The sequence below is a fragment of the Numida meleagris genome, chromosome 1 (genome assembly GCF_002078875.1).
Source record: "Numida meleagris isolate 19003 breed g44 Domestic line chromosome 1, NumMel1.0, whole genome shotgun sequence".
NCBI lineage: Eukaryota > Metazoa > Chordata > Aves > Galliformes > Numididae > Numida > Numida meleagris.
In genome coordinates, this window is record NC_034409.1 from 50,699,954 (window position 1) to 50,723,643 (window position 23,690).

The 23,690-nt window shown below is 42.6% G+C and overlaps 1 protein-coding gene across 5 annotated transcripts in view; it reads left to right on the forward strand.

Moving 5' to 3' along the window:
- The window catches only part of MKL1 (megakaryoblastic leukemia (translocation) 1), a 99,626-nt gene that overhangs the window by 37,299 nt on the left and 38,637 nt on the right, over positions 1 to 23,690 (forward strand). Inside the window, exon 1 of one of the 5 annotated variants that reach the window (XM_021384557.1) lies at positions 19,246 to 19,303. The exons of the other annotated variants lie outside the window; for them this stretch is intronic. Within the exon in view, the coding sequence (XP_021240232.1) occupies positions 19,261 to 19,303 (43 nt within the window). The 5' untranslated portion in view covers positions 19,246 to 19,260. Of the gene's footprint in view, positions 1 to 19,245; positions 19,304 to 23,690 lie in introns of those variants that run through there. 5 annotated transcript variants of the gene reach the window in all.

The window sequence follows — 23,690 nt, forward strand, 5'->3', positions numbered from 1 at the left end:
CTCACAGTGCTGGCTGGGTTAAGAGATGACTAATGTTTAACAGAGCGCTTGATGTTCCATTCCTACACTGATAGCAGGAACATAGATGAGGGTTTAGATGAGGATTTACAATTTTTATTTTGTAATGATAGGATTCATGTCCGGTCTGCGCTTCACTTACAGGCTTTAAAATGCAAATGTTTTATTTTTAAGCTTCAGTATGAAGCAGTCTTTAATGTATGCCCAGAGCTGAATAGATGGGTGGTAGAGATTGTAAGTAACTGTTAAGGTTTTGAAAATGTCTCTGGTTTTGTTTGATGTCATGTGCAAACTGACACAGATAAGTTTTAATATTTAACTGTTTGCTCTCTGCTTTTACCAGTCTCACATAATTCATGGAGCAACAATAAAACAAAACAAAAAAACCCAAACCAAGGTAACCTACAGCTTCGTGCCAAATCTGGATGCCCCTTTGCTGTGCTGATGCACCTAGTTCAGACTTACAGCACCCTCTGCTGTTCTGACCTTTGGGCTTTTCCAAGAAGAGTGACACTCATTTCAAATTCTCTTTTTCTATGGAGAAATCTCAATGGGTTATCTTGTGGTGGTCTGAACTTTTCATTTGTGGAACGTGAGCCCTGCCTTATGGAAGTGAAACTGAACTCTATCTTAATGGAAAAAATATTTCTTCCCCATGTCTTGTCAAAAGAATTTTGCTAATAGGATCTGCATTAATTACAGTGTTGCATCTCCCTTTTAAAGTGATTAACTTCAGTGTGTTTTAAGATGTTGTAGAGTTTAGCAGTGGTTTTAAGTAGGTAAGGAATTGCAGAAAAACAGAACTGGAATTAACCTTCAGGGTCCCAAAGCCCCATTCTTTCCTGTTACAAGTAACTTCTTGTGCTGAGACCTTCCTACTTTTATCAAGCACCACTTAAAAGAGTTTTTGGCCTGCTCCATTGCCAGTGACACACAGTGGAAAAGTTTATTTAGATTTCTGTCTTTGATCAAAAATGTTCTAGTTTTTAATCCTAAATGAGCACATACATCAGTATCTTTTAGTCCAAATAGCTTTGTTTTTATTGTTCTTGTAATTAACCCGAGGGAAACTTTAATACAGGCTAAATATTTTTACTAGAAGAAGCTTAAAATCCTTAAGTAGGCAAGTGCTAAAGTAGTGTCTGTTATTGTGACTTGCTAAATACTGTTTTATACATTTCTATCCCAGTGCTTATTTTAAAACCATAGAATCATAGAATGGCCTGGGTTGAAAAGGACCTCAAAGATCATCGAGTTTCAACCCCCTGCTGAGTGCAGGGTCGCCAACCACTAGACCAGGCTGCCCACAGCCACATCCAGCCTGGCCTTGATACCCCGTCCCTAGTGGCATTCCACAGCCTCCCTGGGCAACCTGTTCCAGTGCGTCACCACCCTCTGAGTGGAAAACTTCCTCCTAGTATCTAACCTAAATCTCCCCTGTCTCAGTTTAAAACCATTCCCCCTTGTCCTGTCGCTATCCACCCTTGTCAACAATCGTTCCCCCTCCTGTTTATACACTCCCTTCAAGTACTGGAAGGCCACAATGAGGTCTCCTTGGAGCCTTCTCTTCTCCAAGCTAAACAAGCCCAGTTCCCTCAACCTTTCAGAAAAGATGCTTCAGTATTAAGAAGGACACTTCCTGGGCATAATGCACAAGATGGGAATCCCAACAGGTTAAGAACCTATTTAATTATCCTGTGTGAGAAGTAGGTTGAAAAATGTATTTATGGTTCTTTGTAGTCTCTTTCATCTTCCTTGCCCTGATTGTGTGGGTTTTTTTTTCTTAAAAATGAAAGTATTCCAAATTCTCAGAAATGAATGTTTCCCAAATAAAGCTGCAACTTCCAGTGAATCACCATCTGACTTGGTCAGCCTGTAGTGATAACTGGCCTTGATGATTTTTTTTTTTCTTTTTTCCTGCTGGTTTTCCTTCAATTGAAGCTATTTTTCTCTCTCTTTTTCAACATGTGAGATCTGGGGTTTGCACTCACTAATGTTGACTCAAATGAATTACAACTTTAAAAGGAGTGGTTTCGATTTATTAAAGTTATCTGGCATCGAGATACCCTCAGTTGAAAATGGGAATCCCAAAACTTCTGTTGAACCTCTTCAGGAAGTATCTCAAACGTAACTTACTACAAAACACTTCCAAAGCTCAGAGCCCTCAATGTTCTTTTACTGGAAGCTCAAATAAACAGAAAATGCTTCACTGCACGCCTCTGCTGACCTTGTATTACCTCAAACTAAGCAAGAACAAGATCCAGATTAGTAGGCTCCTTATGGAGAAACTTCTATTGCTAATCTTATCTTGAAAATCCGGAGACTGCCATGTGCGTGTGTCTGGAGCAGCATAGTACAGGAGCAGTGATGTGTCACGCATGGAAATTCCAGCACATTTAAAAATCAAAGCATCTTTTAAGTTTAGGCTGGAAACATCCTTCACGGACCAGAGAAACGTAGTTTTATATGGAAACTCAGTATTCTGCAGATGCAGAAGTTTTTGTTTGTTTTTAAAATTTTGTTTTCCATATCAGTCTAAATATACCACTCACAAAATCTCATTTCTATTTTTTCCTCTTGTTTTGTTTTCTTTCCCTCTTTGTTCTGGGCTTCTGCATTATGACGGCAGAATCAGTGACTGCTTATAAAAGACTGTTCCACTCCCCCCAGTTTTCCTCAGTGAGAGGCACTCGCTGGTTGCTGGAGTTGTTGATTTAGTGCCTGGGAAGAATGAGGGTTTTTGGCCCACTTCCTCGTCACTCTCTCGCTAAGGGAGCCTGCGTCACTGAGAAATGTTTAACCTTCTGGCCCCGAGGCAGGACTGGAAACTTTGCTGACAAAAATCTAGAAGCCAAAACTAGATCTTGAAAATGTTATTTATGTGAACGGCTCTTCGCTTTGGTTTAATTAGGATGGAATATTGCAGAGCTTGTTTTAGGTAGATAATAATTGGGAGAGTGTGCAAGAGGGAGAAATCAGTTCTTTAATGAAGAATGGTGAGCAACTGGTTTATGGGAGGAAGATGGGAGAGTTGGTGGAGAATAGGAAAGTGTGGGAGGACTCTGTGGGGAAAGGTTGTCCGAAGATCACAGTTCTGATGAATGCTTAAGTAGGTTTTCTAACTTGCGTAAGGAAGCTGGCTGTGTGTAATATTAGTCCTGAAACACGCCATTTTCATGCAGAAGCACACCCTGAAAAGCAGGAAAATTGTAGAATAGGATTCTTTAGGCTTTATGTCTTAAAGGATGAGTCAGTTGTGGAGAGCTAGAGGCCTAAACGGTGGTGGGAGTTCGTATTTCCAGAGGTTTGATCAAAGGAGAGATACTGCCTCTCCCTGTAAACCTTAGTATGACTACTGGATGTCTGATTTTCCCAGACTGTCTGCTTTTTTGTTGTTGTTTTTTCCTCCCATCTGGACCATGAGGGTTCTGTTAACACTGATGCAGAATTTCCAGATGTCTGACCACCCTGCTGGACCTGTAACCAAGAAGACAGAAAGCATTCAGAAATCCTGTATGTTTCTGTAACATAGCTGTAATAAATCTAACATATCTTGAAAGAGTCGTGCTTTTGCAAATGATATATTTAATGTACTTGTAGTACGAAGAGTAATCCTGGCTTGTCCCCAGAGTGCTGGATTTATTGTACGTGCTCTGGCAGTCTACATAGCACATGCTTATATGTTTGTCCTTAGGATATTCCAAACAGAAATGTAGCAGCCCTGTCTCTAGGGCTTCAACCTCCTTATAGTGAAGAGCCTGAAATCAAAATGAAAAAACTTGAGTCAAGGGTGAAATTACAGGAGGCAGTTGAAACTGCCCAGTGATTTGTGATGACCAGCAGAAAGGACAGGAAGAGGCCCTGCTTTTCTTCGTTCCTCCATTTTTCATTCTTAGCAGCTCAGTGCACCTGCTGCTTACCTCCAGCTAGGTTGGATGCAGATTTTGGGATTCATTTTTGAAAATAAAACCATTAAAAAAAAAAGTTTTCTGCTGGACTCATTGAACTTTATTATGAGACCAAGAGCCATCAAAAAGAAGGATGATGAGAAACGAAGCAAGATGCTAGATTATTTCATCTGACTTGCATTACATTACTCAGACCATGTGTACTGAACAGCAGAGCTGAAAGAGGATAGAAGAGGATGAGTTTCAAGCCATGAAGTCATCAGAAAGATAAGAAAACTGCTGAAGAGTATATCACGGAACCAGTAAGGGGTTGTGGTATCTGGGCAGTAAGTCTACGACAAAGAAGAGATAAGACAGCAAGGAAGAATATGCAGTGTGTGATAGATGCGTGTAATTAAGGAATTACGACATTAGGAGTGGTTAATTCTTTATGGTCCACTGTACATATGCTGGAGGATATTAAAAATACGTGCATTCCCCTGGTATTAAGTTTGTCATGTTAGAATTTTTTTTATTTACTCTGAGCTTGTTAGGATGAGCATGCAGCTCAAAAAAAAAAGGTAGTTACAGGTCAATCACAGGATGGCTGAGGTTGGCAGAGACCTCTGGGGCCATTTGGGCCACCCCCTGCTTAAGCGGGGCCACTCACAGCAGGGTGCCAAGGGCTGTGTCTAGGTGGCTGTTGGAGATCTCCAAGGATGCTATCTCCACCATCTCTCTGAGATTTTAAGCAGGGCTGGACCTAGTACTGACCCCTGGGTCACAATGCAAGTTTCTGGCCTCCGATTAGGCTTTGTGCCACTGATCACCACCCTTTGGGTCTGGCCCTTCAGCTAGTTTTAAATCAACCTAATTGTCTGCCCATCCAACCAATGCTTCCATCAGCTTTTCTGTGAGGATCTTGTGGGAAGCAATGCTGAAAACCTTACTGAATCAGGGTAGGCAGCATCCACTGCTTTCTGCTCATCTGCCACGTCCGTCACTCCAAATTGTAGCTCAGACTGAAGGATGGTTTTTCCCAATAGATGTCTTGCTCAGGCAAAAATATTTTCTGATAGGAGAGAGTTATGAGTTTATAGTAAATTCTGAACTTACATTGGTGTGGTTTCCAAAACTAAACATGTGGCAACATCTATCCTATTAACATGACTTTTGGTCTAAAGAGTTAGATTGTAAGCATCATCTGTTAAACCAGCTGTTAGGTGTATTGGGAGCAAGCATCTGAGTCCTGCCACGTCTTAAAGAACTGGCAGGCTTATAAAAAACACAGCTTTTTCAGTTGCATGATTGTCTGTTCAATTATATCATTAACTCATTTGCTTTTATTCAGTCCTGGTTTAATAGTCCCTGTCTTGTATCTGCACTCACAAAATAGATTTGGTCGCCAAGGAAGGATGCTAATTCAGTTCTGACGCGTAGACTTTGTGTTACATGTAAATCTGTTTGTTTTAATCTGGTTTATCAAATCAAAGGGTTTTTTAATATAATTGAATTGCCTAAATTCCTTAAATACAAAGCCCTGTCCATTGAGTTCCAGTAACAAAACAGAGAGAAACAAAACAGAAAGCAGAGATCCAGATCAGAATGTAATATCCAAGCACAGTTATCTTTACAGTTGTAACCACTTAGGCTATGAACCTCTGAATGTTTTTAAGCCAGTGCTGGAGTAAAACTTGCAAGACTTGGCAGGTTTTGCTGAGGCAACAGATGAGGATACATCCAGCCAGGTCCTGATCTTTTCTCTTTGCTTTCAAGGTGGGGATTATCAGACCTCTTGGATCTGCGAATCAGATTTGTTTTCAAAGGAATCATGCTCCTTGCGAGAGAGGCCTCTGTCTCTGCTTACCCCTCACACCCCTTGCTTTTGGGTAACCACGTATATCAGATGAAACTGTGTGCTGGATTTTATTGTATTTTCTCTTCCTGCTTCACTGCTTTTCTATCTTAAACTTGCTAATGATGTTAGTATCATTGTTGCTTCAAGATGATAGGTCTTTGGGGCAGAGCTGTGGAACATAGATGTGTGCAAACTAAGCTTAGGATGTAAAGCTACAACATTATGTTTTGTGGCAATTCTCTGTACATGTGGACCTTGTTATGTTACCAAACAGTGAAAGTAATACAGCCCCCACTTGTTTTCAGTGAAGGGAGCTCTTGTCTTTATGGCTGTGTGAAATCGCTGTTTTTTTCCAGGCTGATTTTGGTGAGGTTTCCCATCCAAAAATGGTTCTTTTTAAATGCTTGAAAAATGGGATTTCTCATTAAGTGCATGAGAAGTTTAGGTCAATTCAGGTTGTTTGGGGGAAGTACACTGTTTTGGTCTAGTAGCTGTGAGTACTGTAATTGAATCACTGGGGGGAGCTGCAAGTGATGTGTGAACTGGGAGAAGTTGCACATTTCACACCAAGGTTCTGTCTTCTGTTATAGCCTTGGACAGCTCCAAGAAAAATAAACCTTTGCTTAGATTAAAGCTGCATACAATTTATGTAAAAATGTAGTCTATGGAGAAGGAATGGTAGTACTGTCGAAACTGCATACCCCTGAAGTCATAGGAACGTGAATCCCATGAAGGCATTAAAGGACTCCTTCCATTGTAGCATAACCAGGATATTTTTCCTGCTAATCAAAAGCTCAATAATTTTGTGAGATTCAGGTGAGAATTATCCTGAATCTGTTCTCACCCTGATTGAGAGGGTTTCTGACCTCTGATTCCCATCTTGTGTTACACTTATAGCCTTGAATTCTTTGCATGTGTGGTGAAGGTTTAAGTCCATACTAAATCCTGGGAACCCTTTCCATCTATGCCAGTGCAGACCGTTACATGAGAGTAAATGATTGTGCGCCTTGACAGTGCTGACTCATTTTATGTTGTGCCCAAAGCTTAAAACGTGGATCTGCTTTGCCTCTTTATATTGGAAACGTGCATTCAGTTGTTAAGTCAGTGTGAAAGCTTGAGACAGGTATCTCTTCAGTGTGTAACTGAGAGTTTCAGCATTAAAGGAAGAGTTTGAGTATTGGACATTGGAGGTGACGTATAGATTTTTGGCAATGCAAAAACTGAATTTTACATTCCAAAGATGAAATTACTCTGTCTCCAATAACCGTGACAGGAGCTATTGTACCGCGGGCGGGGGTGAGCATGCTGACCATGGAAAAGGGACCGCTGCTTTCAGTAGCAGCTAGCCACTGAATGGGCTTAGCAGCGTAATCAGGCTTCCTCTCTTACCTTACCTCATCCCAGTCTCCACCACTGCCACTGTGACAAAGCACCAGAACCATTCTTTGGGGAAAAGTTAAAGGGGAGAAGGGGAGAATATCTGAAATTATTAACATTGGCTAATAACGTCCTACATGAATGGGATGGTATATTCTCTATTTTAAAACTGTACCTCCATTAATGCTTAGTGGTTTCAAGTTTGGAAGCATTCTTAATAGAGAGTAAATATACATTTTAATGAAACTCTAGATTCTGGGATTGCAGTTCTGTGTCAGATTAACCATGGGCAATTGCCTTACTGAGCCTCAATGGTATTATTACTGCCTGTGTAACTGCTGTATTTGGAGAAGGAACAGTAGCTTTCTGGGCAAAAGTCATGGTTCTGAAGCAGGAGCATGCCTAGGAGCTGTTCTACTAGTATAAACTGAGAAGGAAGTGAAGAGTTTGCTAATCCTTTCACAAGTAGCGTGTGAACATGAAGCTCAGCCCAGCTGTTCCTCCTCTTGCTTAGGGAGATGAAAACCAGGTATCGTTACCCAAGTGTTTGCAGGTAGCCCCTTTGTGCAGCAGAGGGGTTTGGTTGAGATTGTCTGAAGCTGAAAGGGTGTGGGAGGGAGAAGTATGGGTTATCTTCTGCTCAGCAAATCAGGAATTAGTGGCATAACTTCTCAAACTCTTAGACATGCCTTAACATGAGAGGAAGGGTATCTTTCTCATGTCCTTTCCCAGTTCTTCTCTCCTAAAAAGAAATTGCTGTTATAACACAAATTCAAAGACCTTGCTTCCTTTTTATCTCTGTTCTGCTCACTGCCACCCTTGGTTGGTAGCCAGAATTTCTATTTTTCTTTTCTGCTCTCAAGAGCAAATCAAAATGTTTGAATTCCACCTCCCCCCCTTTTTGTTCACAGTGGTTTAAAATAAATTCTGGAATACAGAATCATAAAATGGCTTAGGTTGGAAGGGATCTTAAAGCCTACCCATTTCCAACCCCCTGCTGCAGACAGGGCTGCCACCCACCAGCTCAGGCTGCCCAGGGCCCTGTCCAACCTGGCCTTGAACCTCCAGGGACGGGGGAACCCACAGCTCTCTGAGCTGCCTGTGCCAGCACCTCACCGCTTTACTCATGAGGAGAAAATAATTTAGGTTAGATGCTCGGAGGAAATCTCCACTCTTTTAGTTTAAAGCCATTCCCCCTGGTCCTATCACTATCTGCCCATGTAAAAAGTCACTCCCCTTCCTGCTTAAAAGCTCTCCACAAATACTGGAAGGCCACAGTGAGGTCTTCTTGGAGCCTTCTCTTCTCTGGGCTGAACAAGATCATCTCCCTCAGCCTGTTTTCATAAGAGGGGCGCTCCAGCCCTCTGAGTATCTGCAAGATGAAGTGTTTTGAAGAGTTTGTGCTCCATGTTCTCGATTGGGCACAGTGTCTACTTACATGTCAGTCTTTCTGAAACTTCCGAATGTTCCTGCGAGCTGCTGGAGATGCTCAAGTTACCTGGGTGTGTGGGGGTGTCTCAGTGGAACCAGCTGCAGGTGGGAAGGCTGATGAGAATGAATTTAACTCTGCTCAGTCTTGGCTCACTGTCTCTGGCTTAAAGCCTTTGACTCTTTTATTATAGGCAAACTGTTGCTCTTAGAGCAGGGAGCTGTTAGTTGTTCTTCCTTCAGTCCAAACTAATTAGTTTTTGAGCAAGATGAGCGATACCTGAACCAGAGAAGTACTTGGAATATTCTGGTGCAGTGCCAGTTGCAGCAGCTCCAAGTTAAGCCCCCCCTCCACTGGAGAGGCCCTCTCCACACTGGAGACACCGTGCTTGATGTGTGAGCTCTCACTGTGGGGTTCGTTGGCTTAGCAGAAGTAATTTGAGCTAATCATTCTAACTTTGCACTGCAACAGATTGAGGGCATCATCCAGCCAGCTCTGGGGTCCCAGTGGCGAGGCTGGTGGTGTAACTTGAAGAGGGGCTGGTAACTATAAACTATAACGAGAGAGCTCTGACTGTGCATGCATCTAACCAGAGTTTATCAACCAAAATGGTAAAAATAACAAATAAAATGTGTTTGGATGTGTGGTTTTAATTTACTTGCTTGTCTTTGTTGGGCTTATATACACAGTGGATTGCAGTTGTTTGGAAGCTGACTGTGAAACTTCTTTCTCTTACCAGCCCGCTTTGTTCCTTCCCCCTGCTCTGAAGTTTTCTGTTGCGGATGGAGTCTGGCCACTAACTGAGCGGGAGGAATTCACCTACTGGTTGCATTTCTTCTCTTGGTTAGAAATCCCTGCGTTGGCAACACAGTTCTGACATGTGTATGTACAGCCTTCTGCGCTGAACGAGGTGGAAAAAACCAGACTTTGCATTTCTCTTTGTGCCTCACCTTCCTCGTCAGGCCTGCACAGTGCTGGGGGAGCCGGGCCTTGCTGCTGCTGCCTGTCCTCACCTCACTCACCGCGCTGACTTGTCTTGCTGGTTGGAAACTACTTATCTGCAGAGTTAATCAAATGCAGATCAGCGCTGCATTCCTTGGAGTGAACTGATTCTTCTTGCTGCTGTGTTGTGCAGATAGGGATTGTGGATTTCATGTGCGTGTTTTCAGGGAAAGGCAGACTGACATCTTGGATGAATCCCAAGGAATGGGGTGGGTGGCAGAGTTTATATATGTGCTGGGGGTTGATTTGGCTCTGGCTGCTGTGTAAAGTTCACTTTGGCAGCTGAAAGATGCAGAGAGAAGCACTTTCAGAATTAGAGACAGTGAGGTAATGAGAAAGTGACATAGGAAAGGAAGTGGTGGTGGGGGAGGAGGCCTCGAAATGCATGTTGACATCATCTGATAGGTTTTCCAGCCTGTGCAGCAGCTATTTTTATGCTTTCAGCTCTCGGTATTTAGAGCTCAATGACAGCCAAGTTGCCAGAAGCGGGGGTGGTGGTATATCCCAGCGTGGGCTGGGGGCTGGAGAGTGGCTCAGCCGGGAAGGCAAACATCCAGGTTCCCAGGCACGTCTGCTGCTCTTGCCTTTTCATACATCTGCGTAGTGGTTACCTTTGGCTACCTGGCACGTCTAGGAGCGTGCTGAGCACTGGCTGGCAGCGCTGGCTGTCACCAGCTAGTTGAGAAGATCAGGGCTTGTAAACTTCAGGCTCTTCCTGCGAACTGGAGAAGCAGGAATGTACAGTGATCCCGGGCTGGTGTTTCTACCTCTTCCTGAAGGTCACTGTTGGTGGGAGGCAGGATCCTGGGAATATCCAAAGCAAACTCACATTACATAAATGTGATCCTCAGCAGAGAAGTAAGCGGCACAAGTGTCAGTGTGGAGTCTGTATTTATTTCAAAGTATAAAATTGGTAGAGTCATAAGACATCAAAGCTTTACAGTGATGCAGGTGCAACGTTCCATAATTTTTCTGGCTTTTGTCCGCTTGCTAGAAGTACCAGAAGACAGATCTTCTAATATATTGGGCTCAGGCTTTTTTTTTCTGAGGTTCTTCTGGCTTAAACCTTGACTGGGATCTTTCTCATGTTGCCTGAGTGAGCGTATATTGCAGCTGTTTGCCAGTTTTTAGCAGTACATTGTTTGGATTTCATCACTGAATTGTGTGCATGCAGATCTTTGCAGGCATTGTGCCATCCGAGAACAATGTTACTGGGGGGAGAGGGCAGGGACCTGCACGGAGCTGCAGGCAGCGAGGGAGGGGAAAGGTGGAAAAAGTGAACATTTAGAGTTGGAGGGAGTTGTCATCAAATTTTGTCTTGTTTTACTTAAAGAATACATTATTTCATGGGAATAAACCATAATGTTAGGTTGATTCACTCTGCCATATTTCTCTTCTAGCGTAGATTGGGAATTTGAATAAGCTGCTGCTTGTACGCTGTCTTGGCTTTTGAGGATAGAAAAATAACAGAAGAGAAAGTTAGTGAATGTGTTTGAAACAGTGAAGAAGTGAAGAGAACTGATGTTCAGTTAAGGGTGTTGTGTGCTGTGCCCACCAGGCCTCAGAACTTGCAGCAGTATCTGTGCTAGGCATATGCACACCTGATGTTACATTTAATTTCCTTGGGGAGGCATAAATTGCAATGCAGCATCTTGAGGGAGAGTAAGTTCCCACAATCTTTATCTCATTTCCCGTGTGAAAATCAAATGATGCAAGGCTCAGTGGATTCCTCTAGGACTGATTGTGAAAGTTGGGCTTGATGCTTTCCAAACCAAAAATCTGTGACAAACATCTGGGTCCCAATGATGCAGGTGATCTTTCTGCCAAGAGCAATGTTGCCGATTCCATAAAGCTTGTGCACAACGGTGAATGCTGGATGTGCTTTGAAGTGGGTTGATGACACTTCTCTGGAGCAGCTAAGTGAGTGAAATTTGTTGCATACCTCACCTCTGCCATGAAGCAGACCTTCCCATCCACCCTTGCTGATTTCCAGAGTAAGAGCACATTGCCACTTCAGTTCATGCGATCACTGATCAGATTGTCACTTCTCTTGTCGGTAGGTAGGGATCAAACAGAAGAAATGAAACTTGGGGGTCATTGACACCTGGCAGTAATGTCAGTGTTTCATACAACTCTACTCATCTGTCAGAATCTGTATTATTGCAAGGTGGTGTCTCACAAGTGCTGGCTCGTGTGTTGAAGATATCCTCTAACCTGAACTCCTCGGTATTTTGTCTTCTTACGGCTTGTAGGGCCATATCTAAGTCTTTCTGGAGTGGCCTATCCTTTTCTGGTGTAGCTAATTGCACCTCCTTTCAGAATGCTCAGTAACACTGTGGGACAAGTGTGATGCTGTAGGACAAAAGTTTAGAACATATTGCTCATTGAAGAAAAGATTTGTCTGACTGCTATTCAGCCAATTGGGTGTTTTTCTTTCCAAGCAATTTTCTGCATGGAAAGAAAGAAAGGTGAGTCTGCATGTGTATTTGCAGCTCTGAAAAATACATTGAGAAGATGAAACAGAAAGACAGAGTTGTCAGTTATAGCAGCAGAGGATTGGTTATATCATTTGCCAAACCAGCAAAATGTTGTATTTCACATATAGTTGGCTACTTGGTGCCAATCTTCTTTCAGTTCTAAAAGTTTGCTTCATCAGAACTCGAGCAGCATCTTGGGGCTATTTCAGCAACGCTCGGGGAGCTGTGAGTCAGCTGGGCAGGGGAGCAGCTCCCACTTGCCAGGCTTTATCCTCTGTAGTGAGCTGCTAGTTCAGGGGCCCTGTTTGGCAAAGTAATAGCAATCTTTGACCTCTGTAGCTGCATCTTGTCATTTCCACTGTCCAGATGGTGTATTCCTTGCCAGGAAGAGCAGGACTCAGTCTGGCACTGGGTAGATGTTTAGTAATGGCAGCAATTAGGGGACCTGTCCGCGCAGAGAGTCAGACCCCGCGCTGTGAGCAGTCCCATGTTGCTGCTGAGGGGGGAGATGTGGGCAGCGTGTTTCTCCCCTCCTTGGTGCTGCGTTTAGTGGTGCTGCGCTCTGTGGGTCAGCAGCTCCCACAGCTAATGTTTGTGCAGGAGTGGGATCATCTATTTATGCAGTAATATGAACTTATTGGCCAAAGTTCAGTGTGAAACCGAACCTTTACCTGACTTTTACAAATCCTAAATTTAAGGTGAAAGTCTGTGTTAATGGTTTGCATTGGTAATTTAGAAATAATGCTATTATGGAGCTTTTCATTATCACCAAACCTGTTTTTTTACCCACAGGAACTTTAAAGTTTGGATTCTTTTGAGTGAAGGTCAAACATTTCCAAGTAAGAAGAGGGCTGCTGCAGGAACTCAGAAGTGTCACTGATGCAATCTCAAATCGCAGTTTAATAAAATCTTAAAATTCAGTATTTTAGTTTCTAGTTTGTAACTTAAAGGATGATTTCTTCTCATGCCGCTAATGGCACAGTAAAAGTTGGGGTTTTTATATTTGGTTAAAACACCACTTTTTTCAGATTTCAGCTTCATTGTTAAAGACGTTTTCTTCTTGTGGCTGTTACTGCAGCCTCACTCTGTAACATGACTCAAACCATTTGGAGATGAGGAATGTCGATCTTGATTTGATGGGGGCCATTATAAGAAATGCAGACTGTTCCAGTAGGGTTTGGAGTATTCACCTTCTTATCTGTGCCATGAAGGCTATCTTGCTTCAGGCTCGTAGATTGACACTAATTACTATTCATGCTTTGCTTCTGTAAAGATACTGAAATACCTTTTTCAAGTGTGTATATTCATTGGACAACTCTTTCCCCCCACACACACCATCTTTTTATTTATTTATTTAATTTGCTCAGTCTTCATTGCGTGAGATTAAGGATCAACAAAGCCACTGGCTGTCCCACTGCTGTTAGGACTGCCAACCGTATGACATACAGTCATGATATGGGTTAAATAAACTCCAGGTGAGACAGCTGCCTCCAAACAAGCATGGATTGTGAGATTTTGGTGCTTGCAGAAGTGTTATTGCCTGGGGGCTGCTGGTTATCTGCAGCTGGGTGTTTCTACTAGGTCAAGAGAAAAGATTGAAGGGAAGAAGAGGCAGGAGTTCATGCTTGCAGCGAAATAACCTGCAGTTGCCTATAATTAGTCTCAAAGCAAGTGCACGTAAAGTCTGTTTCCACTGTAATCAATTGAGCTTTCTCCACAGCCAAAATTCAGTTTATAATAGTTGGAATGGGAAAGAAGAAAAGAAAGTGTGGCTGCTGCTGGCAGAGTGGTGATGTGCTCCTGGTTGGTGTGCTTGCAGCTGGGAGGTGCAGAGGGCAGTGCTGAATCACATGGCATTGCCTGTCTGGCAGGTGTCTGCAGCATGAGTAGAGGAACCAACTGTTCACTATTTTGGGTGAATGAGGTTGGCTGTTACAGCCAGTGGCCCCACGGAGAAGTCCACGCATCTGTTGATAAGCACTGCTCTGCGTACTGGGATCCTGAATGCTTACAGCCGCTTGCTGAAGTAGAGGAGTTTCTGCCTGAGCTTTGAGATAGTAGGAAGAAGAGTTTTGCCAAGAGGCGTGCTGATTTTGATCTTTAGATGTTGGCTGTCAGGATTTGTCTGTGCCTCGCGTACCTCTGTGTTCCTATGCAAGCACAGCCTTGGAATCCAACAGTAAACTGATTTTTTTTTCCACTCTCCTGCTCGGTACAGTGACAGAAACTTGGTAGAGAGGGTTTGTGGTTGGGTCTCTTGTGAGGATTAAGCACCCCTTCCACTAGCGTGGGACGCCTCCTGTGCTGCAGAATCGGCCTTCAGGTCCAGGGATTTCCTCTAATATGTTGGATAAAGCCAAGACACTCCAGCCTACCTATGTCGGGATTGTGCCGCTTGCAGAGACTGTGGCAAAGCAAGGGAAGAGCTGTTCAAGCACATATCAGGATTCATACCACAGCTTGCGAGAAGGTTAGCAGTATCTGCTTTCTTCGTTTTAGGCACTGCATAATTGGTTTGTGTTTTTTTTTTTTTTTTCCCTTCCATGTAGAATCTGCCTGCTTTTTCTTCTTTTGTCCAGCCTGGGCAGTTGTCCAGATTTTGGGTTTCCTGATGACTCCTGTGACCCGTTGTTCCTGAGGGCGCTTGTAAGCATGGCACAGGACGAGGTCAGAGCCCCGTGTGCAGTTACGTGCAGTGCTGCATCTTGTGACAATTTCACTTGTGTTTGGAGCTTTACATTTCTGAGTTTCAGTTTCTTTCTCTATGTCTGTAGGGCTCTTGTAAGCAGTGTTTTAAGGCTGTTTTATTAAAGTGTAAAGGCTTATCTTGGAGTGGCAACTCGGTCTTGAAGGGGATAGAGTATCACGTTTTAAGTTTCAATATGTTGCTGTTCAGAGAGTGTGGAGGGAACGGCTTGTGTATATCTGAATAAAATTCACTATTAGATAATTCTCATACAAATAGACATGATTTTTATAGGGATTTGACAATTCTGAATGATTCTGTAGATAGATAGATGTCAATTTTCAAGGAGTAGTACCTATGAGAAGAGAAGATGATCTGGATGGATTGCTTGGAACAGTGAATTTGAAGAAAAGATTGAAAAGATGGGTCCAGACAGTGACCCATTCATAGTGAGCAGCATAATAGACAGCAACCAATGGGAACTGGGAAAAGATTACAGGGTAGAATGACAGAACGTAACAACATGCCAGTGACAAATAAACAAGCGTTATATTTATAAGAAGTAGTGGATTCACAGAACTGCACGTGGAATTTTAATAAGGACTTGAAGGAGTGAACAAAGATCTTGAACACAGTGGCCTGAGAAGTAAGGTGATGAGTGATTTTAAGAGCAGGTAATGTGATCTGAGAGGAGAGGAAAATGACTTGCAGTGACATTTTGGACCAAAAAGTAAAGAGTGGTCAAAGTTGAGAACAAAAAGTTAGATAGAATAAAGGCATGTTTGTTACAGGAAGATAGCTGGTGTGTGGAAGACCATTTGAGCAGTTGCATTTAGAGGATTTTTCTCTTGTATACAGCCCTTGGACTACTGAGGCTGCCAAATAAAAGTGTTAAGTTTTCTACTCCCTGCTGTTGTTCCCCATACCATGCCCCATTATCAGATATTAAGAGTCATCTTTTTATTAATTTTTACGATATTACTATTTTTGTTGCTGGTTTTCATTGGAATACTCTTTGTAGAACAAGTGTGGAAACAGAAAAGAAAACTGAAGCCAAGTTAAAATTTGGGAGTAATAAATCCATTAGTATAGATGGTATTCCCAGATGACTTTTGGCTGCTCTGGAGACAAAGACCTGCTATACATCCATCTTCGGAGGGAAAAACAAACCAGACTCAAACTCGCAGCTGTCTTGTATTTGCGAGGCATTGATTTTCACAGAAGGTGAGCACTCTGCCTTTGGGTGTGCTGGGATACATCTTTCATCCAGTCACTAAATATCACAAGCATTCTACAGTGGGATCAAATGTAGAGTGAGGAAAATGTAATCTTATAGTACTGTAATCAGTAGAAGTATGCTTGCTGCCATCTGAAGTTGAAGTGAACGAACACCATTGAATTCTTGTATTTTTCTAATTAGTTGCAAAAGCTGTATTGCCTCTTCAAAGTTTAACAACATCAGTCAGCCCTCCATGCCCAACCCAACCACATGCCAAAAATTCATGATATTTTAATTTGCAATGGAGAAAGCTTCTTGCTACCAGCTACCAAACAGGAAGGGTAGGAAAGAGAAATAGATTCTGCCAGCTTCTTTCATGTTTGAAGAGTACAGAATAACCCTTTAGCTTTTCTGTGGCTCCGTTCATGTCTCCTGTGATCTCAGGATGCCTCTTGTATTTGTGCTGTAGCATTCACTGTATTTTGCAGAGCCAAATCTTAGAGGCAGTGGAGAAGCAGAGGGACTCACATGTGAGCCCTCACAGAAGCTACAGAAGTCACTAATTGCCACTGAGCTGAATGAAACCCTAAGGACTGTTGTACCTTATTTTTGGCTAAAAATGGGACAGCTTAATTTTGTTACCATGAAGGACAGAAAATTCATCTACTTCTCTCCTCACATTTTACCGTGCACAAATGAATGGGTGCCACTCTGCTTTCACCTCTTAGTAAAGCCAAGCAAAAAAGAGGTGTCTGCATTGTGCCGACAATGTTCACTCCTATTTGCTTTGTGAATCTTATGAGAAGTGGCTATCTGGAATAGACTTGGTCTTGTTTTCTTGCTTTTGGAAAACATGGTATCCAGAATCTGATTTAATGTTGGTTTTCTTTGAAGTGGAACTTGACATAATGAAATCTGGGAACTTCTGATCCTTTCCAGACACAAATTCATTTGACATGGGGAAGTCAAAGGACATATGCTTGTATTTTTCAGAGTATGTGTTAGAGCAGTTATTTGTAAAATTCCTAGAATTCAAAAATCCATAAACATGTTTTCCATCAAAGAATGCCTTGCAGTGATTTAGTTTTGAAATACCAGAGCTTAGTTTGCAGCTCTTAGGCCTCTTAGCACAATGGGATGGGAGCTCCTGATGAAAGGTAGAAGGAAGGAATCGCAAGCTTTGGGAAGTTTCAGAAAGCCTCTCAAAAGCTGATGAGCATTCATGGCTCTAATGTACAAGTGAAAGCTTCCAAAAGTGAATTCCAGCTTTTCCACTTCTTTGCAAAGTCTTTCGCTCGTTGCTCTTGAACTTTTATTTTGGGAAGTCCTCGCTTCGAAAAACGTTCAATGTGACTGAGAGCCTGACAGTGAAATTCACCTGTCTTTTTCCAAGATTTGTGTCTCGGGGCCCAGACACGAACAAGTTACTGCAGGCCATCTGATCTGTGGTAACTGCGCACACATTCTTGGTCCGCAGCAAATGTGAGGTAATTTGAGTTAGCTTAGCCTTTGATTAAACTATTAATATCTGTTCAGTACTTTGAAGAGATCAGGAGGGGTGCAAGTGCTTGTTAATATGTAGCTTTCTTCTGGAGTGATCTAGGCCACGTTGTCCTGTTTCCCGATAGCTGAAGGTAAGGCTGCTGGGTGGCCTGTGCCTCTTCCAGCAGAGGGCACAAGAACCTGCCCATACGGACAGGGAGGCTCCGACACCAAGGGCATCCCCAGCAAGAGGGTGCATCCCAGGCATCTCGCAGAAATGTGGGCTGGCCTTTTTCTGTCAGGGTTGAGCAGTGTTTTCCTCCTTCAGGGTGGACCTGAAGATGCTGGGGGAGATGTCAAAGCAATGCCTCGTGCAAACACGTGGATAAGGACCATCAGAAACCAGTCACAAAGTGTCACTGAAGCGTCTCCGAGCAATGGCCACATGTATGCCAAAATTCAGAATGGCTTAGGCAAATAGAGCTGTGGCACAGGAAAGTATAGAAAATGTATCGAATGTATGAGAGGTTAACTCATTGACTTTCCTTTTTGCAAATCTGGAGGCATTGCCAGTGTGTATGGTTAGATTCTCTGTAGCCTTGTGCTGCAGCCACTCTTTGCAAATGCATAGCACAGAGAAGATAAGTTAGTGAAGCATTAAGGTGAAGTGGCTCAGAGTTGGCAGTAAGCAGGCAATTTAAATTTATTTCTACTAAATTCCCAGTGTGCTTTGTTTGACTCTGAAGACTAGAGGTGTTTCAGGGTATTTGTTAACTTTATGACATAAGTCATCAAGAGTGGGAAGCTTCAGGAAAGGGTTAACATTGACTGACCAGTGTTTTCATAAGTCAGTCTTTATCAGTGGAAAGCGAGTCATCGCTTTATCCCTGAAGCTGAATTCACATATTTTTTTTGGTCCTGCTGCCCTAATGTGTTTTTAGTTTTTTTGGATATGACATGTTTTCCCCTCTTGGAGTTTACTGAACTATTCCTGTCAGTGTAATGATCCCCAGCTGTTGCTTTAGCCCTAGCTATTTTCATGCTGGGAATGGGGGGAGGAGGAGGAGGAGAGGGGCAGAGGCTAACTTGTTTACCATGCTGTGATCTAATTCATTTTTACAGAAAAGATCTACTACAATAGTTTGCTTGAGCACAAAGTAATACTAAAAGGGAAGAGTTTTGGTCTCGGACCTGCAGGAGTAAGGAGATGTAAGGACTCAACATGTGCAGAAATAAAAAGAATAGAAGGTGGGTGTGGTGCAAGGAGTGCAGCTGTCAATAGCATTTATGCAGACAATGCTTTGAACTGGTAATAATACCAAGTAAAATTTGCAGTATTTTCCTGCCCTATCAACTGGATTTTCTTCACAGTTGGGCTGAGAGCTTCATGTTCAACAGCACTAGTGCTGGGGTACTGATATTCCTAGCAACAGGAAAATATTTTTATAAAAGCTTGAAAAAAACACGCAGCCTTGAAATTATTGCTTTTTGGATAATTATTTGTTTTTATGTATTTTTTAAGAAAGAATCTGTGTTTGTACTTTTTAAGCAGCTAATGATTGATGCTTAGACTTCCTGGCAGCTGTTGAAAAGTAGATGCTTTTTTTGAAAACAAAATTGTAATGCTTATGCTCAGATTGCCTGTTTTGCATCCAGAAACAACTTCTGGAGTTGATGTGCTTGTTTAGAGCTCTTGCCAGACAGATGTCACTGCAGCTCTCCTTCGCAGAGAAGATAAGGGCCAGCGACGGTTGCTCATGTTTGTGAGATCCACATCAGGCTGCCCGTGTAAATCTAATCGTGGTCCTTTCATCAACTTTGAGATATGTCACTACTCATCTCAGATTTTTCAGCGTTCTCTCACTCCTGTAAGTCATTGATCAACGACTTAAAGAATATCTATACCAAAAATAAGTGCCTGCTTCGATCTTTCGTTTCAGTACTCCAACTCCCATCTATCCAATCTTTTCTCAGCATCAAATTACCGATCTTGTCACCTGCTGCATCAATAAATTTCGATTCAGAATGTTAAAGCAGCATATTTCTTGGCAAGAACCTTTGCAGCCCATGGTAGAAAACAGGATACGGCCCCTGACATAGCTTAGGTTTATTTAACAAAGGGATACAGTGAGCCCATATGGGCAAATCCAGTTCCTTCTTGCAGGAGGTCTCTCAGTCGATGCAAAATCTGATGAATGGCATAACTTAAAGCAGAACTCATGACTCTTTTATTTTTGCTAACGTGGGCTAGTGAAGGTATACGCAGTGTTTTTCCTTGGTGGTATGTAAAATTTGCTAACATGGAATATCTGAAATAAAGGCTGCTCTTAATTTGCATTAGCTGAACTACGTTGCAGTACAGTGATTATGAGTCAGAACTGCAAAATGTTTTTTACTGATCAGTATATTCAGGATTTTTCTCTGCGTTCAACGAGGTGGGCAGAACTGTTAGAAGGCTTATATGATGTAGTAAGTATTCTTCCAAGATAATCAAGGTTTCAACTTTCTAGTCTGCAGTTCTGCCATCTGAAGTTAGACTAAGCCTGATGAAGTTAACGAGGAATGTGTGAGAAAGTCAATAATAGGGAGGGGACATTCTGCTTTGGGGTGTGGATTCCTTCCAAAATTGTTGGTGAAAATTGGTGACATCCAGCCTTTCTGGACAATCTCATTTTAATACAGCCTTTCAAAAGTAAACAGCTGTAAAGAAAATCTTTTGTAAAAAAGGTGACTACTCAGAAGTTTTAACAGAATTGTCAGTAATGGTTTTTCCTCCGTGGTAGATGCAGGCATCATATGTTGCAGCTGTGCCTACAAAGACCTCATTCTCAGGCCTCCATCCCCAGAGGCAGCTCACAGAGCCCAAGCTCACAGAATCTGAAGGCCCAGCACTGTTCTGGGGCATTCCCCCCAACTTCTCTGCTGCAGCTGGCAGAGTGAACATCTGGTTGATAACCTTCTGCACTTGGCACACTTGGCAGGGCATAAACATTTTGCACGGCTGGGGTGTTGTGCAGGACTTAGGGATGGATGCCCTTCGGCTGCCTGAGAGAAGAGATCCACTTTCAGCTTTCTCCATGTGGAGTTTCCCTTGCGTCGTGCTGCTTCTTATTTCTCTAGTATTAAATGCATGTAGAATACAGCTGTGGGTTATTTTGGTAGGAATCGCATGGGGTAGTAGCTATGTTCTTTCATTACTTGTCTCTGCAAATTGCGTAGCAGTGCTGGAAGCCAGGCCATATACGTGCCCTTCATGTCATTTGGTCAGCATTACAAGCAGCGTGTAACCTGTCTCTGTTTCAGTTCTGGTGTTTCATTCTTATTTTGGTGCCCCTGTCAAAATGCATTTTGTGATGTTTTTTTGATGCTCTTTTTCTTCATTTTCAGTTTGCAAAGCTTTCACGCTTCTTTCAGTATGATACTTATGGATGGATATCCTAAGCATGCCTGCAGCTTACCCCCTTTTCCACGCTCAGATCTCAAAGTGTGCCATTCGGAAGTGACAGATGACATTTTACAAGTAGATGCTAAACTAGCAGCACTTTTGTGCCTCACTGAGAGACTTTCCCAGCTGCTAATAATAGTTGTCACATTGACTGTAGGCAGTTCAGAACAAGGATTGTGTCTTGAGGACTGACATGTGACTGTGAATCTAACTACAGCGGTTTGCAAGTGCTGTCACCACGAAGCTATCTCCGCTGCCTCTTCACTGCAGGGAGCAACGGAAAGGAAACGTGTCTGCCCTTCATTTACTTTGTTCTGAACATTAGCAAAAGCCCACCTCTGATAGCAGATCTGCCAGTGTGGGGGTACCTGCTGCTGCTGGCAGTCTCCTCTGTGCCCTTCAGCAGAGCTCTGAGCCAACAGGAACATTTGAAACACCTGCAGAATTTGTCCACCAGGATGAAGTCCAAGTGGTCACACAAGCCACTGTGGACTGCTGCTTTTTTTTTTTTGTTTGTTTAGTTTGCGGGTGGACCTGTTGCACAGAATTATATTATTTAGGTATTTATAGCAGCGATGGCACTTAAGAAGCACATTAAGCCTCATAGCCTGATCTGTGTGTTTATGGTTGTGGAACTTCCCTTCTGCTAAAAGAAAAAACAACCCACCCAAACCATAGTGTTCTGGAGATCTGAAGTCTAGACATTTGCAAGAAAGGGAATATGCAAAGAGAAAGCAAAAAGTAGCAGACAGATGTGTATGATCACAGTTGAGCTTGAGGGGATTTGAAGTGCTTTTTGAGTGTAATGTGAACTCTGAGGATCAGCTTCTGTACTATGCTGCTCTGAAGGAACTGATTTCTAATGTAGAGGGATACAATGACCGCAGCTGAAACTTGTAACTTTTTCGGAAGTAGAAACACAGTGATAGTAGAATTCCATCTCTGACTGTAAAGAATCCATCAGGCTGTTGCAATGAAAGGGTGGGAATCTTTATTCAAATCTCACGACTTTTTACACGGTCTAATAGTAATAGGACCAGGGGAAATGGCTTTACACTGAAAGAGTGAAAATTTAGGTTAGATGTTAGGAAAAAAAATCTTTAGTCAGGGAGTGGGGAGGCACTGGCACAGGCTGCGCAGAGAAGCTGTGGGTGCCTCATCCGTGGAGGTGCTCAAAGCCAGGTTGGATGGGGCCTTGGGCAGCCTGATGTGAGGGCTGGAACTAGGTGATCTTTAAGATCCCTTCCAACCTAGGCTATACTATGATTCTGTGTCATGGCTGTGGCATATGTTCTTTGAGGAAATGGCGAAGATGTTTCTTTCATACTATAAGTTAAGGAAGTGCAGTAGTTCCTTGTAGCATCCGCCTGAATTTCTATCTAGAAGAGGATGCTGTGATTTGGACCATAGCTGGTGGCAGGAATGCTAGCTGGGTAGGGAATGCCCTGAGCTTGTATTTTGCATGCAGTACGTATGCTGGGCAAACCCCAGTTTGTTTCATGTCCTGTGAAGTAACTGTCAGCACAGTCAAATAGACTGACGCTGGGAGAGGGATGCTAAAGCCAGCTAATTTAAAATTATAAGGACCCGCTTTCTCAGATCCCTTTTTAATCAGTTAATTAGTTCTTCCAAAGAAATGCTAGTTTTGTATTTGAATTTGCATACTCCAAAGTCCTTTTTTCTACCACTTGTGAAAAAACGCATTTGCTTTAATTTGCATTTGGTTTCCATAAGCCAAACTTCTTTAGGTGGACAAGAATTTGAAAATCTTAGAGATACAGAATAGATTCCACGTTTCGGTGGAAAACCCGATAGTACAGCTCATATGTCAAAGGATCCCATCTGTTTGTACAGAAATTCTGTGGCATCTTCACCATGAGGGAGTTTCTGTGAAGGGAGCTGAGAACTTCTATCTGTCGAGGGTGCCCTGAAGGAGAAGGAAGGCTGAATTGTTGGGCTGGTGCAGGCCCTGAGAAATGTCTGGGGAAGGTTTGGCCTTGATGTGAGAAGCTGGTGGAGCACTGGAGTTCTGTGTGCAGTGGAAATGGAGCTGTAAAGGAAAAATGTTCTGTTGTGTCTCTTGTTGCAGAAAGAGGCGTGGAAAGCTTTTTCTCATTAACTCTAGTATGATAAACATGCAAATCAATCATACATTTTATGAATGTCTTGGCATTCTCTCAGTGATTTATTTTTTTCTGTTTAATAGGAACGCACATGTATTATCCCTTGAACTAAGGGCTTTAAATAATCTGAAAAATGGCTGGGATGCTGATGTATCTGAATGGCACATTCTTTTACCTGTCTTCTGTATAATTTTTTTAGAAAAAAAATACAAACAACTCTGATGTCCCGACTTTAAGGGAAATAAGAATGTTGGAGCTCTTACTTCTCACAGGCAGAGATACCTTTCTCTGTACAAGAAAAAAATGAAAAGGGCACAAACGTGTTTTCCCCAGTGCAGCTTGCCTTTTCTTTTGTCTCTTTAGGAGACAGCTGTAAATCTGATTATCAGGATATGTCTGCCCATTCCTTCCTTTTCCTTCATTTGTCCTCATCTGCCACGTCATATCAAGTTATCTTGGAGAATTTCTTCCTAGGGTCTTCTTTGCAAGGTGGCTAAGGGCAATGTTGGTTCCTCCTTGTTTGTTGTTTCATGGAAACGTATAAATCAGTATAGACTGTGATTTGACTTCACATGGCAAGTTGGGAAGTTCTCTGTGAAGTCAGATATTTCCCCCAGGGCTTCCCTTCCAGCTATAGATAGCAACAATGGGTGCAGAGATGGCATCAACAAGCACTCATCACAGATA